Below are 19,556 nucleotides of genomic sequence, written 5' to 3' on the forward strand. Positions count from 1 at the left end.
TTAAGTGCAAGATATACCTATTATACTTAGGAAGTGTAATCCTATTAGACTACTCAAGTACAGCAGATAATCTAAGAAGATAAGAGACAATCTCAACACTCCCCCTCAAGTTGGAGCGTACATATCATATGGTCCAAGCTTGCTGCAAATATATTCAACCCGAGATCCTCTAAGAGACTTGGTGAAAACATCTACTAACCGGTCATTTGAATTAACAAAACTGGTAGCAATACAACCTAATTCAATCTTGTCTAATAAAATGACAATCCACCTCTTCATGTTTTGTTCTTTCATGAAAAACTGAATTTGAGGCAATATGAAAGGCAGCTTGATTGTCACATATTAGCTTCATTTGTTTAACTTCCCCACACTTTAACTCTTGAAGTTGTTTTGACCAGATGAGTTCACAAGTTACTAGAGCCATAGCTCTGTATTCTGCTTCTGCACTTGATCTGGCATCTACATCTTGTTTTTTACTCTTTTAGGATATTAAATTCCCTCCAAATCATAATACAATATCCTGAAGTAGATCGCTTATCTGTAGGAGAACCTGTCCAATATGCATCAGAGTACGCAACAACTTGTGAACCCTTATCCTCATGCAATAGATCTTGTCCAAGAGACCCTTTGATATACCTGAGAATGCAAATTACTGCATTCCAGTGATCACTACATGGAGCCTGGAGAAACTGGCTTACCACACTAACAGCAAATGAGATATCTAGTCGTATTATTATAAGATAATTTAACTTGCCCACCAGCCTCCTCCGATATCTAACATGATCTTCTAATGGCTCCCCCCTTGTCCAGGAACAAGTTTGACATTTGGATCCATAGGAGTGTCTACAGGTTTACAATCTATCATACCCGTCTCTTCGAGTACGCCCAAAGCATGTTTCTTTTGGAAAATAGGAATACCCATTGTGGATTTTGCTACCTTAATTCCCAAAAGGTACTTCAATTTGCCCAAATCTTTAATTTGAAAGTATTGAACAAATGTTGCTTGACCTGAACGATCCCATCATGGTCATTTCCAGTTACGACTAAGTCATCAACATAGGCAACCAAATAAATACATTTCCCATGATTACTATGGTGAAAGAACACAGAATGATCAAGTCCACTTCTACTCATCTCAAACTGCTGGACCACAATGCTAAATCGTCCAAACTATACCCTTGGAGACTGTTTCAGACCATATATTGCACGTCGTAGAAGGCGTACCCAACCAGACCCCCCCTAAGCAACAAACCCTGGTGGTTGCTCCATATATACCTCCTCAGACAATTCCCCATGCGAAAAGGCATTTTTAATATCTAATTGATGAAATGGCCAGTGATGCATTGCTGCCAAAGAGATAAGTAGACATGTTGATGTAATTTTAGCAACCCAAGAGAAGGTGTCACCATAATCAATGCCAAAAATCTAAGTATAGCCTTTGGCAATAAGACGGGCCTTCAACCGACCAACCTGTCCATTAGGGCTTACTTTCACAGTTAAAACCCAATGACACCCAACAACAGATTTACCCTGTGGCAATGAAACTAGCGCTCAAGTACCATTATTATGAAGAGCAATCATTTCCTGTACCATGGCATCTCGCCACCCTGCATGTTCTAATGCTTCTCTAACAGTCTTAGGTATGGCAACAGAAGATAAGGTGGAAACAAAGGCATAATAGGATGGTGATAAACGATGATAACTGAGAAAATTATAAATAGGACGAGGGTTTCGAAAGGAACGAATACCTTTGTAAAGGGCAATGGCGAGAGATGTTGCACCTGCTAAAGGCATGACTGGAGTAGGTGACAAAGGAACAGGTGATAAGTCATCAAGAGCAGCTAATGTACCTGTATCATAAGGAGAAGTATCAGTGGTGCTAGCAGGAGTATGAGGACAATAGGAATAGACTTGGAGAGGAGCAAGACTAGGAATACGGACTTGTGATGGAGAAAGAAATGGAACAGGTTAAACTTCAAAGATGAGTTTTTTTGTTGTAGTGTTTGGTGAAAAATATAGAGATGTTTCAAAGAAAGTTACATCTGCTGAGGTAAAATATTTGTTTGTTGTTGGATCATAGCATCTGTAACCTTTTTGAAAACGAGAGTATCCTAGAAAGACACATTTAACAGATTTAGGGAGGAGTTTGTCTTTCCTAGGAGTGTGATCATGAACAAAACAAGTACAGTCAAACACATGCAATGATAAAGGTTGGGAATCATGATTTGGAAATAAAATTGAGTGAGGACTTTGATGCTGCAACACAGAAGAAGGCATTCGGTTAATTAGATAACAAGCTGTAAAAACACCATCTCCCCCAAAACGAAAAGGAACATTATGTTGTATAAATAAGGTAAAGGCAGTTTCAATAAGATGTCGATTTTTGCTGTGGCGTATATGCACAAGAGGTTTGATGAGTTATTCCCTGAGAAGACATAATATTGGTGAAGGGAGAAGATAAGTATTCTTTTGCATTATCACTGCATAAAACCTTAATTGTAACGCCAAATTGATTATGAATATCAGCACAATTTTTTAAAAATAGAAAATAATTCAAAATGATTTTTTATTAAAAATACCCAAGTGCAACAAGAATAATCATCGATAAAAACAACAAAATAATGAAATCCAAAAGTTGAACTAACAAGACTTAGACCCCATATGTCTGAGTGAACAATCAAACATAGATATAGCCTTATTATTGACTCGCTTGGGAAAAGAAGCTCGAGTCTGTTTCCCAAGTTGACATGACTCACATTCTAAAGAAGACAACGTAGAGAGACTAGGTACTAGTTTTTGAAGTTTGGTGAGACTCGGATGACCCAAACGGCTATGGAGAAGATCAGTGGACACAGCGAAAGTAAAAGAAACTGGTGAACTTGAAGCAGATAGATAATACAGTCCTTGTGACTCATGTCCTATTCCAATCATCTTCCACGTTCTCCGATCCTATACAATAACAAAGTCAACCATAGAAGTGACAGAGCGATCAAGTTTTTTGGTTAATTTACTAATGGAAATCAAATTGTATGGACATTCAGGTACAAATAAGACCGAGTTTAAAGAAACAGAAGAAAGAGGTTCAACTTCCCCTATTTCGTTAGCCACATTTTGTGAGCCATTAGCCAACGTAACTCTAGAGGAAATTGAAGGGGAGGTAAGATTAGAGAAAATGTTTTTATTACCAAAAATATAGTCTGATGCACCGGAGTCTAGTATCCATAGGCCAATGGGTATAGACTTGGTCAAATAAGCAAAAGAATTACTAGAGTTAAAAGTGCCAGATGATGATGACTATTGTTTAGTAGCTTGATACTTCAAGTACTCGTTGTAGTCAGCTACATTTAAGACAATGGCATTGGATTGTTGATCTTTCGCATCAGGTAATGGAAGGAGTCCATCCCCATGAGTCTGAACCATATGAGCAGCAGGTCGGCTTGTGTTAGATTGATTGTTGCGCAATGGTCGGCCATGCAGTGCCCAACAAGTATCTCAAGTGTAGCCATTTTTGTCACAGTAGGCACAGTGAGATTTAGAGCCTTTTCTTTTCCCTTTCCCTTTCTGGAAACCACCCTATCCCTGTTGATTGCCAGCTTGCACAGCTAACACAAATGTCTCAATTTCATTAGTATCAGTTGCATTTAAGAAAATGCATAGTAACCAAGCAGAAACATCTTCCAAATAAGGACTAACAAAACCAGTCAAGATTTGATCCCGTACAGAACCAAGGTCAAATCGAAGCCTTATCAAAGCCAAGACCATAAAAACTTGTCTCGTTGTTGTTCTTGTGCAGTAATGCTATCCGAGAATGGCATAAGAGAATTAAACTAATCCTTTAGTGTTTCTATTTGCCCTAAATAACTTGCCATATCTTCGTGATTCTGTTGGAGATGAACAATATCTAAGACGACTTTATATATGCATTGTACGTCTTAGTATATAAAGTCTTAGCCTTAATCCATACCTTACAATAGGTTTTGCACGACTAAAATAAGGTATATAATTTAGGGTCCAAAGAATGCTACAAAAGACCACATAACTGCGCATCAATTTTGTTCCAACTAGTCTTTATCAGTTGCAGCAATTTGACTAGAATCTTTAACTAGATGATCATCATAACCTTGCTCCATAAACCACAACTCTAATGAAGCTTACCATAACATGTAATTGTTGCTACCTTGCAATTTAACAACAGTACTTGTTGGAGAATTAGAAAAATAAGAGAAAATTGACTTAGAGTCACCTAAATTGGAGGAATTGCCCTTTTCAATCATGTTGAATACTGCTTGAAATCTCACTTAGAAAGAATGAAACCCTAGAACAGGTCTGGAGATCAATTACCCACACCAAGGCTGAATGAACAGTACTCACAACTACAGTTTGGAGAAACCTAGAAGAAAAGAAGAAAACCAGAAGTAGGTGGAAGGTAGGGATGAGTCGCCGACCTCAGGCGAGTCTTCCGGTGCAAGATCCGACCAGAGGGATGCCAGAAAAAGGCGTCACACGCCAGTGTGTGTGGCACCGTTAGAAAGAATGTGGCATCTCCGTTGCCAACCTTCAGGGTTCTGGCACGCCAGTGGCCAGGGAGTTGATGGCTAGTGGTGTAGTCCACCTCCCTCCAGCAAACAATGAACTAAGAATGGCAATGCCGTTACTCTGTTTCCTTCCTTTTTTTTTATTTAAACAGTGACAAAGGAAAGATTAGGCCCTTTTTAGGCTCTGATACCAAGTGAAAATAATAGAGAGAGAGAGATTTGGGAGAAAATCTATATATTATTTTCATTCACAACTATACAGATATATATACATGTTACAAATAGGAAGTTGACTCCTATTATACTACTTGAGTGCAACAGATACCTATTATACTTAGGAAGTGTAATCCTATTAGACTACTCAAGTACAGCAGATAATCTAAGTAGATAAGACAATCTCAACAGGAATAAGATGATAGGGAAAATTAATGCAAAGCACAACATTTAAGAGAAGATGGAAGAGAGAAAATAGTATTGAAAAAGAGAAATTAAAGCAACTAGCTGCTAACTCACTATGAATTCTAGTTTTCAGCATTACTAGCTCTTCATCCATGCACTTAGAATGACTACGACTAATATTTCACCATTTAATAGATGTCTAAAATCTCAGTAATATTGCACAACCGGAATTATTATTTGTAACCATACAGCAACTAAACTTACTTGCACTAAGTTCAGCTCTTGTTCATTGTGCAAACGAGTAGTTCTCGCAGGTGACTTCCACACAAGTACTAAAGTATCAAACACTGTACGATTACTATGCAACCATCCAGGAATCAATTTGACCAATGTTTTAATGAGTGCAAGCCCTTGAAAATAAGAATCTGAACTTGCAGCAGGGGGAACAGACAGTAAATTAGAACCATCAGATGAAGTGGTAGTAAGGCCTTCATCACCCATTAAAGCACCAAGTGCACTTGAAGATCCAGGAGTCATTGTTGCATCAGCTTTTGGCAGAAACTCAGGAAAGGCACTTGCAAGTACCTTCTGCGGTGACTTTGCAAGTTCATCTCTCAATGGTTGGCCAGCATCTGATCGTATTATATACATGAACCTGCATTTTACAACAAACAAGGAAACAGGAAAGATAATCAAACTCACTAACGCAATTTTCAAGTCCACAGTTAATGACTTCACAAAAGCATCAAAGTCTTACCGTCTGAAGTATTTTGGATCACTTAATCGAGCAAGAAAATAATCAATGGCAAGTGTTGCATATCGATTTAAAAATTTAGTTAGAGGAAGGCGATATGGACTGTTAATTTCACTGTATACTTGTCCAGGGGGGAGAGCTCTTTCCAAATCAATGCACAAGGTTACAAGTTCATCAAGAAACTTGGATGCAGCATGAGGAAGCAAGTGAAAAAGCTCAATAATAGCTGCAGAAAACCCAAAAGGGAAGGCATCAAATTATGAGTACATCCACATATATCAAAACAAGAACATGCAAAATAAATGCCTATGAATAGGTGTCCTTATGAAGCACATATGCATCCCAATGTCTGAGTCAAGTAACTCCTATTATAAGTAGACAGAATACAGATGCTAACCGGCTGCAATTTTAGGCTCTTCACCAGCCTTCCATGACTTTTGACTCTGGGAAAGCTTTTCAGGTTCTAACCATTTCTTAAGGTGCTCCAATAGCTTGCCACCCAAGGTAACATTAAACCAATTGGACAAAAGTTCAAGCAGGCGGGCAAGACCCTGCAGAAGAGGCATGCTAAGATTTTTCGTGTGTGCCAAGTTCACTAGAATTGGCCTCAGGCTGCTCTGCAGAAGTTCTTTGGGCATCCTTTGCTGATTAATGACCTAAACAAGAACAAAGCATGTTGAATGAGCAAGTAAATCCATTTGAATTTTAAGAGAGCAAAACAAATTCAGATAATTAAAAGCACTCAGGTAGACAGAATGACTAAGATAATATCTCATATATCCACCAGTGATCAAAGCTCAACAAAACCTGTCGTAGGCCCTCCTTAGCAACTGCTACAATTTCTGGAGTGCGGCATGTCAAGGACTTGAAGAACATGGAAATGATCTTAGCACGTAGTTCAGCATGATTTGGAGTTTTGAAATCTGCCCATGCCATCGTAGTACAGAGTAGCTCTATGCAAGCTGTTCGAAGTTTATTTAATGAAGTGGCCATTTTAGGATTCATGAACTTCACAACCCATACAGTTTCATCTGCCTCAGCTATTTGCAGTGCTTCTTGGAGAAAGTTGACCAGTTCTTGAGTCAACTTAAGAAGAGGGGGCCTCAGGGCCAAGCAAAAATTTAAAGCTGTAACTGTCCCAACCTGCAAGTCACATAATCAATTTAGTGAAGAAAATTAATTAATTACATTAATGATCAATAGCAACAAAAAGTACCTGTTGATCAACAGTCTTTGATCGTAGGGGCCGCATGATAAGAGGCTGAAGCAAAGGCTGATACAGAGGCTCAAGCAACTCCGATACTTCACTACCTGTCCTACTGGCCAAAAGAGCCAAACAAGACTGCACACACTTTCTCACAATAATAGATGCATTGGGATTGAATAATTCTGAAGCCAAAAAATCAACCACCCCTTGAAAACTTTGCCTGCGTGAATCACTGTTTGCTTCATCAACATTATTCACCACCCGAAGAACCTGTGTTAGCACTTGACTAGTCTCTTCCTGCTCTTTGGTTGCATAAAGAGGAAGCTTTTTGAGAACATATACCAGACCACGCACTATTCTGACTTGGAAAAGGCACAAAGTCTCAACAGTGACTTTTCCTACTAAAGCACCAAGTCCCATAACACCTCCCATTTGAGCTTCCCATGTACTTCCATAGCAGCAATGCAAAAGACGAGGTAGAAGTTGCTCAAAAACTGGGATGCGAACACTCGGAGGTGGTGAATATACAGGATTCATTGATGGACTAGAGACAATCATTGGAGTACCTGGGCCTCCTCTTGACATCACCACATCAGCATGTTTTGAGCGAGCAAGGAACAGAAGCGTTTCAGCAAACAAATTTAGAGCATTAAGAGCGGCTTTCGCATGGACTCTATTCTCATCTGCTAACACATCAACCAAAGCATCTAAAAATATCAAAGGGTCCAACTCTTTCAAATTGGAAGTGCTATTCTTTGACCTGGAGGCACTAGCATTTGAAGAAAGCAGAGGACCACCAACGGCAGCTGTTGGAATAGAAGGGTTAGCTGAGGTATAATCAATATGAAATATCATTGCAAAATGGCGACAGATATTGACAACAAAATCGTCTTTGGAGTCGTGGAGTTCTGGTTCTGCACTGGCAGCAATTATGGTCATTAACAGAATCTTGAAAACCGACTTCTCGGCCAAAAGTTGGGTCTTTGTCTTCACACCTAAATCAGCCTGCCACAATTCAACCATGGTCAGTGTAACATTGCTCACTTTTCAGAGGAAAAAAAAATAGATACGAAAAATTTTCAGAAGGGTAAAAGACCCTGTATCAGAACATGTACAAGATTAAAATTTTAGTAAATAAATCCAATTTTCAATCAAGCATGATACAAACATTTTTCTTTTCTTTTCTTTTCTTTCATTCTTTTGCCCCTTTGCTGGGATTTGTGGAAGATAAAGATTAAGGGAAAGTTTTACTAAATTTTCCACAAGATCATAAAGTTTCTAGAAATTATAAAATGAGATGTGTTCAACAGAAAAAGTACTGAAGATGATGCACCACAATAAGGGTATTACGATACTCAAGTATTTCATGCAGAATGGAATTCTCTCCTTTTTTTCTTTTCTTTTTTTTTTTTTTTTTTTGACAGATTAGGAAAATACAACATGGACTAAACTAATACACAGATTTTGGCCCATGCATGGAAAATTACCATGTATCTTATACAAGGATAATAATAAAACAATTTCTAAGTATGATACATTTTAAGAATTTAACAATTTTCCCCAACTATTAGGTGATACAAGATGAGGAAAAAAACATGAATAATAAGAAGTTGAAAAATAGCATGAAGGTAACCACTACACATACTAAAGTGATTTTCCAGTTTAAAACTTTAAACATAAGAACATTGAAACCTCTCCAATGACAAAAAGGTTTTCGATAGCATAGAAAATAAGCAAGATAGAATAAGCCTCTATGCTCACTTTATTAAAAGCTCAAATATGTAGTTTAGTATACAAATTTGAATTAGAGAAACCAAAAAGATAAAATAAGAACTGACAGAAGTAAAAAATAAAATCAAATTCCCTTCCAATATTCTCACCAGATTCATGAAATTAATGCATATTACCGCTTCTTTTCAATCCCTTTTTAATAAAGAGCACTTAAAAATAAATCCATCAACATATCTTGAAAATCTCAACAAGGAACTTAATTCTGCCATAGTGGCATTAAACAACAGAATAAAATACAATAGAGTTAAACAACTCAACTTGAATATTTTTGCTTAAGACCAGAACCCCAAAAATAAAATCATCTACAAGTAAATTCAATTAAAAGGAACAGAACACCATTACTGTGGAAGAAAACAAACTTGATAATGCTGGATTGCGGAGCACTAACCAATGCAACTTACAGCAGCATTTTGAGCAATATTTTTTAACTGACCTTTATATCTGATGTCTCTGACCTGCGCCAGGATGAATCAAATGAAGAAACTAATAAGGTTGACAGCTGCCTGGCTGTACATCCCTCATCAGAAACACTGCCAGGCAAATTAAGCTGAGAAGATAAACAAACACGGAGAAACTTTAGAGCCTGTTTTCGGTAGAAAGCATCCATGCCACTGTTTTTATGCATGACAGCTGCTACAGCAAGATTTATGCATCGATCCAAAGGCACCAAAAATGGGGTTGATGGCTCAAATGTAAGAATCAACCGAAGCCCATGCTCTGGGTTCTCCTTGCACTCAAGGGCAAGAGGCTCTTTAAGAAAACGTCTGTTACGGCCACCTAACTTGCCAAGGAGTTGCAATGCTTTTCCACCCCAAGGGTAGGGTGCAGGTCTCAAGTGAGACCATAAAGCTAAAATCACCTCTGACATTACATTAGCCATACTAGGTTCTAGGAAATCAGGATTCAAACTATCCACCCAAAACTCAAGTGTTCTTAGACCTAAACTCACTAGGTCATCACTTCCCTTTAGACACAAAACAAGAGGCTTCATAAGACGGGGAAGATATGGTAGCAATGCACTTAAGCGTGCAGGCAATGTTAAGCATAGCTCCAGCAGAAGGTCCCTCATATCTTCCCCAGTTGGACCCTCAAGCATTGTCAATAACATATTTAAGCAGGGTTGCAACATAGGGATCAGGTCTCGAAGAAGAAGCTCAAATTTACATCCTGCAAGCGCTTTAAACATTGTACGAAGAAGTTGCATGTAACCAAGAGGTTTTTCAACTTCTGTAGCATTCTTCATGCCAACTTCCATTATAACAGGCACATGAGGCTGCAAAATACGTTCAAAATCTGCAGGTGCCTTAGCAACAGCACCAAATATAAATCGAAAGAGATGCAGAACCAGTTTAGCAGCAGGTGAATCTGGGTGCTTCAGAACATCAAGTTTGCTGCTAACAAGAAAGTTAACTAAGACATCAGCAAATGGCCGGTACACTTTCTGAGATTGCAAAAGAGAAGAAAATATGTGAACCAGTTGAGTGTTGCTAATCATGCATTCAAAAAGCTCAGGCATACACAATGAGAACATGTCCATAAGATCTCTAGGTTCCATAATAGCCAGAATCTGGGAAAAGAGATTCAGCATGTCTCTCTCCTCATCCTTCTCCTTAAAGAGGGCTAAGCAATGTACACCGCTCTTCAGGACACCAGAGGCTTTCCACACCTGCCCAAAAAGCCCAAATTTGAAGTCAGATCAAGCTAATCCTCAACAAACACCCACAAGAACTAATTGCAATATTTAATACCTCATCTTCTCTCATCCCTTTAAACGCTTGAGGAGCTGGTAAGTTAGATGATGGTGAGACAAGTGCTTGTGAGTGTGTTCCATGTGCAAAAGGAGAAACCTATAACATTGGAATATCAGAAAAGAAAATGGAGAGAACAAATTAGTAACTTAAAAATAGATAGAAAGAAACCTGTGATCGTGGCAAGTGTGCATGAGTGATGCTCCATATGATAGTCTTCATTCCTGAAAATGAAACCAGTTAAAGATTATTAATTTATAGGCAAAAATAAATTAAAAATGATAAACTAATATAAAAGCATATAGTCCAATTGTGAGTAAGCATCAACATTCTTAAAACTCTACTAATGCTTTTCAAATAAAAGTTAATTCTACTTGAGGAATCACAATAATTGCAGATAGAAGAACAAGATATCCTCATCTAAGCTTAAAAACAAATAATAGTGGAAGAAAGAATTACGATAGCAAATGATAAGGAAAAATTGACAGTAAATAATATCTAAATCTCTACAAAAGATTATAACTAGCCATGAAAAGGAAATAAGGGGCAAAAAAATGGAAGAGTAAATTACCCATAACTAAAGTCTTGATCAGATTCTTACAATCACTGACTTCCTTGGAATGTTCCACCGGAACTTGCAAGTTCAAAACTGCCTGCAATTAAATACATGTCAAGATCAAAAGGAACAATAGAAAAAGCCCCAAGGCGAAACTTGTTGTGATCTTGGATGAGAAATATCAACCAAATATAGGTATCAAAGGATGACATTGCAATAACCCTACACAAAAAGTTGCACTGAAACATTCTAAGTTTTTCCCGCCAACAGGAACATTTGACATAGTTCTGAGCTTCTGATGGTACACAATATATAGTATATACTAAAACTCAAAGCATTTCAAGAATTAAAAAAAATCCCTTTTCTTCTGTTGATAGAAAAAGAAATTTCATTACAGAAGAAAGAAGGGGATTACAACATGGGGGATAAGGTATCATCTAAACCTACATTACAAATTTATATAGATATCCTTAACTAAAAGAAGAAAGAAGAAAGCACTGCTTCGAACATCTTTACACAGGACATCAAAGAAAAGAAACAAAGAAAATATCACTTTCCAGTCATATTGAATAGTCTCAATAAGACTATGACACTTTAAAATCTCATGAAGCACAAGCCCACAAAAAGATCAAGAACACCACCTTATTCTAAAGCAAATTAAAAGAAAGACCTGATTCTTAAAATTGTGAACATTCCTCTCCATCCAAATACTCCACTAAATAGCAGGGGAAAAGGCTATTTTATAGCAATTTGGCATCGGTCCTGCTACATTCTCTCCAATTTAAACCAACAAAGCCTCTGAAACTGTTTATTGATGGAATAAAAGAAGGGCAGACCACAGTGAAACAAAGAATTTTCACTTCAAGGATCAACTAAAAGCTAAGCTATCCTATTCATAGATCATAACTTTCAGGTGATAGATACTTCATGGGTTCTTTCCTTTTCAGCTGGAACTGCAAACTTTACCACATGAGAGATCATAATTTTTCAGGTGGCAGATACTTCATGGGTCCTTGACATAGAATAGCCTGCAATACTAATTACTCAGACAGAACTAGATTTTGGCTTTTTTTTTTTGAAAACTAGAATGAGTTGAAATTTGGATGGAAAATTATTGGCTTGTAAAGGAATAGGTTTAATAAGCAGAGAGATGGCCCTCTGTTAGTGAACAAAAAATAATCAAAACTTCCCATAAAATTTTCTTTCTGTAAACAAATCAAAATATTTTACCTTTCTTCTCAATTATTTTTGGATCTCCTAATTTTTACTTCAAAATTTAAGCAGACAAACCGAATCACTTGACGAATTTTGGATCGTTAAAGAAAATATTTAACAATGGTTATGAAATGAGGATTTTTTTTGTATTTGTTAATATGATTTTTTTTTTAAGTTAATTCAGAGTTAAATCAATGAAAAGGTGGCGTTCGTAGAGGTTTTCATATTTAATGGACTATTAGTTGCTTTTTTTTTTACATAGCAAGGAAGAAAAGGAAAATATTTTATTTCTTATGAGTACTGGGACTGAAATCTTAAAAAGAAAAAAATAAAAAAAAAAGCGGTCACATTTTAGCAATGACTAACAAATTCCAGAGTTGAGCAAGCAACACACAGCATAGACTAAAATTTCTTTTGGTGACTTACGCAACTCAGATTCTTTTTCCATATAATTAGATTCAGAACATAAATTTAGCAATCCCAATTCTCAAGGAAAGCCATAAAACAACCTGCACAGGTAATTCAAGCTTTGACCTCAAAGTAGCACGTTCATTTCCTTCCTCACCTTCCTCCAATAGCTATCACCAAAAAAGTGAGTGTATCAATTTTCACATTTTACCAAGAAAATAAGTGAGTAAGAAATAAGCAATTGAAGAAAAATTCCACTCCAGAAAAAGAGGAAGAAAATCAACCATGCATGATCTAAGGTTGCTTTCTACAAATTTAAAAATGATCAGGGACACAATAGACCATCTACAAAATTAATATCTAAAGCTTGAATGGGTTTCATAGGTCATATATCCCAAAAAAAAAAGCATAAGGAGAAAATAGAGTTATATTAGTGCATTATAATTTAAGGCCAGGCTTCGGTAATGCAAGCTTCAAATTCATAAAACTAAAGGCCACAAAAGAAAACAGGTATTGTGGAAAAAAATGTAAAACAGAATAACAGATTTAGTCTATGGTTTCAAGTTTGCCTGCACTGTAGCCTGGCAGGCAACACTAATGTCAATTCACTCAACCTTGAGTTAGAAAACTGACAACAATTAAACCTTGTTAAAGACAAGTCATGAATAACAAATCAATTACAATTACAGCAATGAATCTAACGTTAGTCCCAATGAAATACAAAATGGAAAACCAATCAACAAGCACACATACCTGTGGAATGGTACGCTTAAAAGTGCTAAATTTTCCAACAAAAGCATCCAAAATACGCCCCTATTAAGAAACAGAAATTATTCAAGAAACAAGATGAAAATCAAAAAAACAATAATCTAGCATAATTGAAATACAAACCAGTAGAATCCGAGCTTCATCCATAGAAGGTTGATCCACACCTTTCTCAAAAATTGGTTCTACCTAAACCCAAACAAACCATAAGAAGAAAACAATAATGGAAGCACAATAACTTAAAGACACAAATTAGCCAGCTGAAGCATCTCAAGATGAGAGCCAGAATACGCACCAGATTCAACATCAACCGGGCACAGGTGGTGTGGATACTAAGTGACAATGAGGCATCATGCATGTTACTTGAGAACAGGTATATAATCCGTGACAACTGCAGCAGAGTAAAACAATTTAACGGGCAGATAGATTTTGCAATGAGAGGATACAAATCACAATTAAGTGATAATACTCTGAGTTTTTCATTTTAGATAACAAATCACCATCAACACTGTATCAAGAAAAAGATAGTTGATTCAATTTTCTATTTCATTTTATGAGAACACCATTAACCTAGGATTACTGAATTTTAAAGTTTTAGTAAATAATAAATATATTATGAAATACATGAATTGGTGGGTTTTATTATTGTTCTTTTCCGATAAAAAGTATAATCTGAATGAGTAGCAATCAAGCACAAAAATCTTTGTATCATAACACTAGCATAGCTAACACCACAACCCCCCCCCCCCCCCCCCCCTCTCTTCCCCACAAACAAATTGTCTGGTTCTACCACTGATTTAGGACATCTCATAAAAAGCAGCACCTGTGATAAGGAAAGATCACTCCGAACATGATGAACAATCTCTGCCAGTAGACTATAAGCCAATGGCCTCAGTGTCTCATAACATGCTCGACCAGTTCCAACTAGAACCCTGGAAGGGAGAAGGAAGGGTTTCAAAAAGAAATCTGCAATGCTATATTCAGTGATAAAATATACTAACAATAAAAAAAATTCAACCACTAAAATATACAACCCATCAAGAAGCATAGGATTTTGTGCCAACCAATCGAAAGAGATCCAAATGATTCAAAGACTGAAGGAATAAAAATAGCATGAATCCTGCTAATAAAATCAACAAACAGTACACACAATGACTATTGAATCAATTATATTAAACGACAGCACATTCATATGAAGAACAAGCACACAATGCCACATTCATCGCAACCCCCACAACTACATCAGGCTTCTTGAATTAACTCAATAGAAATTCAAACAAATTTAATTCCTTCTATCAAAGATTTACCAAGTGGAGGCAGAAGTTCTCCATAACAGTATTTTAATGTGAACATTCATTTTTTTTCTTCTTGCTCATGTTTTCCTTCCTAAAATTTTCATTCAGTTACTTACTCTCTTAAACTCAACTCAACTTCAACTAAGCCTTTATCCAAAAAATTTGGGGTCGGCTATATGGATTCGCTTTCTCCACTCTAAACGATTTTGGGCAGTTACTCTCTTAATAAAATAATATTCTTAATAGGAAGATATATGAAAGTATTGTTTCCTGTGCCTCCCACATTCTCCAACTAATGCTAAATTTCAATGTTTTCTAGCATCTCATGGCAGTTTGTAATAACTAAAGAATACAAGATCAAAGACCTTACCTCTCTTCTAGAAGTGTGTCAATTAAAGGAAATAACCCCCTCTTGAAATCTGTCCCAAGGACATGCTTTAAAGCGACTAACAATTCCTGCATCAAAATCTCAGATATCTTAACAACAGAAGATAAAAAGAAAACAGTTGACGAAGGAAGAGAAGATAATGTGCACAAGAACTCTTTCACCTTTCTAATGGATACAGAGTCAGAACATGTAACAAGCAGATTCACAATGCTTTTACATATGCTTTCTTCATGGGGCCTAATATAATCAGCAAAACTCTTCAACAGGTAAGTTAAGAAGGAAACTGTCTGCAACAATTAAAAATAGCGAACAATCAATGAAATCATTTAAAAAAAAACAAATACATTAAAATATAAATAATAATGCTCTACTAGTACAGGCATAGTATTCTCATTTATGCCTCACAGCTCAATTTGGTCTCTTCCACAGCTATCACGTCTATTTTGTCTCACTCTTCCATCTTTTAGGAAGAAGAGGTAAAACTGCAGTCTCTGCTGGAGAATTGCAAGGATATAATGGCTAGTTTCAATAGCAAAGTTGCAAATTGTGAAGAATTTGCAAATAGAGGTGCATCAGAGATTTTGAGAACATCTTTGGAAGATTTCTACTGTATTAGTAAAAATTGCTAAATAATCTAACCTCCAGTATGAAGAAATCAATCCCAGTTCTTCATATCCTTGAATGGGATACCTAAAAATGACACTAGACTCCCCACCCTTGAACTACTTTGAATTGAATCTCAGGCTGCTTTGAAAGTTCAGGGCAATATGATAAAAGGTTATTTTCAATTCCTTTTTCCTTAATGGCATCAGTCATGAAATCTCCAAGCAGGCCAGATTTACAGGATCCCCCAAATTGAAGATCCTTGCCATAAGGATATGATTCCCAAGACATAAGGTTTCTATTCAATTCTCAGAAGAGAATTGCTTAAATTGGAAAAGCAAAAAACTTGTGTTAGTTTACACAAACTAGATAATTTAGCATGTCCATCAATTGACAAAGTCTGTCTCTCGGCTAGAATTGGTGTAGATGTAATGACAACTCAGCAATACAATCATCTATTACAAAATCAATATCAACAAAAGTTCAGTATTTGAAAGGAAAACTTTCAAAGGACATCAAAAATAATTAATGCTCACCTTAACCTGTGCACCCTTCAGTTCAATGAAGTGACTCTTCAAATTAGAAGGAACCTTGTCAGGGCCCGGAACAGATATCGCAGCAACCATCAAAGGCAACAAGTGAGGAATATTAGTTTGAACAAGTCGACTATATAATTGAAACAAAAACATCACCACAAGTGGACTCTCTGTAACAATCTTGAATGAACGGTTACTAGGGTTAAGGTGCCCATTTCCAACAAATGCAGTACCAGTAATCACTTGATCTGAAGAAGAAGTCTCCATTGGTTTAATATCCTCTACAGGTGGTGTTACATTATCAAAGAAATGACTGACAGTTGATTTAAAATTATGGTATATCTTGCATACAAAGTCTAAGAATGGCTGAACTTCATTTTCTAGTGATGGCCTAAAATTCCGAAGAAGATCAAAGATAATCCGAATACAAATCAATCCATTTTCCTCATTATCTGTTGTTAGCACTTGCATTGCAACCTTCAAGAGGTCCTGAACAAAGGGGCGGAGAACTTCACTGTGAGGAAGACGATTAAGGATTTCCACAACAATGTTCCGAAGCTTGTGCTCAGGATTATCTATGAACTGCGGCTTTGTAATTTGTAAAAGAATGACTGAGAATGCCCTGAAGTAGCACTTAAGGAAATTCAAGTACTCTGCTGTGTGGGCAATCTCAAGACTATCTCGTACCTCCATTGCCATCTGCAGCCTTGACTGAATTGCTGTTTCAAAATTAAAAATGGAGAATTACCAAGACATGGCATTACATGTAGAAAATTTAATTAGTAAAGAGAGAATAGACTGTAGCGTGCTTATGACTCATGTCATGGGCTGCAACTGGAGGATAAAAAATGTAGGAAAATGAGAAATACCTTTATTTTGAGTATCGATACGTATTTTGTCAAGGAAACTCCCTTTTTTTTTTCAGTTTCCTTTTCCACTTATTATTTGTGTTTATCATTAGAATGCAGGAAAACTGTGTTCATTTCTATTCCTATATTATTCAATTTAGCTTGTGTAAGGTATTAGACTAACAAAATGGGATGAAATGTTATAAGAATAGAATTTAGAAATGTAAACGCTTGAAATTAATAACAGAAGGTGATTACGATGGCCACGGTGTCAATGGTGATGAAAAAAGTACATCGCAACAGAGGTGAAGCTGCTGCTGTGATGTGGTAAAACACCTATGTGCTGAGTTTGCAAGTTGGAAAACATGTAAAAAAAATAAAAGGGGAAAATCATTTTCCAACATCTATTCAAATTTCAGAAATTAAAGAAATCCATATGAACAAATTGTTACACCTGACCAAAAAAAAAAAGTTATTTAATTTCAGAATACAGCCTCAGTTTTTCCCCACGGTTAAATAGCCCCATAATTATGGAAATTTTTAATAATAAGAAAAACCGAAAAAAGAACACATAAGTAACAGACCAATTTATTTAGCTTCACCATAAGGAGCAATCATTTTATGAAACCTAATATGTCAGTTCCATTTGGTTTCTGAGAAAACATAAGACAAGAAAAGCAACTTATACGTTTGAATATCCACCTAATGCACCTCAAATGACTTGTCATTTTGTTTAGCAAATTTTCCTCAGCTAATATCAAAATTCGCAAAATTGTAAATTACATTAAACTCTTCCGGTTTCCTCCAGTTTCTCATCCAACAAGCAGGAAAAAAAATGACAAGATAAGAGAGAGAGAGAGGGAGAAAGCGTACGGAGGTCAGGCTCCACTAGCTGACGAGAATGTTGCTCAAAATTCTGAATAGGACTCATGGCGACGCCGAGCAGTCGAGACTTGAGAAAAAAAAAAAAAAACCCTAACTCTGGTCCTTCAGAGAACAAGTACTTCCTTATCAAATTCGCACTCTAGGGTTTCACAGTGAAGGATATTCGCTTGGTTCTGCTCCAAATTCTACTTCAATAAGCAAAGGCTTCGGACAGAGGAGAGTGGTGTGATTTGTTGAGGGCTTGAGCGGTTTCGCGTTTGATTCAGGGAGAAAGAATAGAAATGGTGGCAAGGGTTTGATGGGGGAATTTAGGGGTTTTTACACGATTAGCAGAGTGTTGCACTTCCGCTACAAATTTCCCTCGTGATTTTCAGGCCTCCGAGGAGTCGAGAAATTTATCAGCAAAATCAGATACTCGGTGCATGGACCCACCTCCACTATAGATGACCCATGGCCATGACCCTTACGTTCAACTTAAGCTAATAATAATAATATAAAAAAATATTTTTTTTAATTTAATAATTCTCTTCTACCATGAAAGGCATTGCCTTCAGCAGCGATCATTTAAATCTAATTATTATTTTTAAATCTCATAAAAAAATAATATATTAATATATAATTATATTAAATTAAACAAATTTTTAGTTATATAATCTATTATAAAACTAAGACATATTATATATGAGATAATTCATATATTAAATAAATAAAATATATAATTTTATATTATATAAAATGAAACTCATATCTATTTATTTATATTTTTATATATAAAGCATATAAAGTTTTTTTGTTGGCAATATTATGTATATAAATTTAAAAATTAATTTATTTTATAATTACATTTATTGTTATCTTTTATATTAAATATTCAATTTTATATTTTCATTTTATTCTCTTCTTATTTCATTTTAAGTATAATAAATAATTAATAATTATTATTAAGTAAATTATAATATATTAACATATATTTCTTTCGTTTACCTATAATTTGACACAGTATATAATATAATTTTATTTTATTTTCCTTTTTACTACCTTTATACTTTTCTGATTATTAGATCCAATTAAGCTAATAATAATGATAATGATATAAAATTAAAATAAATTTTAATAATTTTCCTCTACTATGAAAAATATTGCCTTCTAACAGTTGAAACAATCATTTAAATCTAATAATTATTTTTTAAATCTCATAAAAAAATTTTAAATAATTTATTATTAGTTTATTAATATATATATATATATATTAAATTAGGAAAATTCTTACTTAAAAGTAATTCATAATAAATTGAAGACACATTATACATAGTATAATCCATATATTAAATATATGATACTCAAACAATTTTACATTATGCAACGATGAAACTCACATCCATCTATTTATTTATTTATATATCTAAAATATGCAAAGTCTTCTTTTTTTTGTGTGTTGTCTTGTATATAGAATTTTTATTAGTGTTGTCATGTATTACTCATATTTTATAATTATAGTAATTATTATTTTTAATATTAAGTATTTAATTTTATATTTTTATTTAATTCTTTTTTATTTTCATTTTAAGCATAATGATTAATGAGTAAATAGTCATTATTATTAGGTAAGTTATAATATATTAA

The 19,556-nt window shown here is 35.5% G+C and overlaps 1 protein-coding gene across 1 annotated transcript in view; it reads right to left on the reverse strand.

Annotated features, from left to right (window-relative positions):
* Positions 1 to 18,375, reverse strand: part of LOC110641133 (uncharacterized) — a 30,328-nt gene extending 11,953 nt beyond the window's left edge. The window contains exons 1-18 of the mRNA XM_021792736.2: positions 17,922 to 18,375; positions 16,201 to 16,919; positions 15,223 to 15,348; positions 15,044 to 15,129; positions 14,202 to 14,310; positions 13,674 to 13,769; positions 13,505 to 13,567; positions 13,367 to 13,426; positions 12,715 to 12,783; positions 11,006 to 11,087; positions 10,606 to 10,658; positions 10,435 to 10,533; positions 9,120 to 10,352; positions 6,905 to 7,900; positions 6,496 to 6,831; positions 6,086 to 6,344; positions 5,692 to 5,914; positions 5,199 to 5,589 (exon numbers count right to left, since the gene is read on the reverse strand). Of these exons, the coding sequence (XP_021648428.2) occupies positions 5,199 to 5,589; positions 5,692 to 5,914; positions 6,086 to 6,344; positions 6,496 to 6,831; positions 6,905 to 7,900; positions 9,120 to 10,352; positions 10,435 to 10,533; positions 10,606 to 10,658; positions 11,006 to 11,087; positions 12,715 to 12,783; positions 13,367 to 13,426; positions 13,505 to 13,567; positions 13,674 to 13,769; positions 14,202 to 14,310; positions 15,044 to 15,129; positions 15,223 to 15,348; positions 16,201 to 16,919; positions 17,922 to 17,979 (5,058 nt within the window). The 5' untranslated portion in view covers positions 17,980 to 18,375. The remainder of the gene's footprint in view (positions 1 to 5,198; positions 5,590 to 5,691; positions 5,915 to 6,085; positions 6,345 to 6,495; positions 6,832 to 6,904; positions 7,901 to 9,119; positions 10,353 to 10,434; positions 10,534 to 10,605; positions 10,659 to 11,005; positions 11,088 to 12,714; positions 12,784 to 13,366; positions 13,427 to 13,504; positions 13,568 to 13,673; positions 13,770 to 14,201; positions 14,311 to 15,043; positions 15,130 to 15,222; positions 15,349 to 16,200; positions 16,920 to 17,921) is intronic.
* Positions 18,376 to 19,556: the final 1,181 nt, after the last annotated feature.

Source organism: Hevea brasiliensis, chromosome 9 (assembly GCF_030052815.1).
Source record: "Hevea brasiliensis isolate MT/VB/25A 57/8 chromosome 9, ASM3005281v1, whole genome shotgun sequence".
In the NCBI taxonomy this organism is placed as follows: domain Eukaryota; kingdom Viridiplantae; phylum Streptophyta; class Magnoliopsida; order Malpighiales; family Euphorbiaceae; genus Hevea; species Hevea brasiliensis.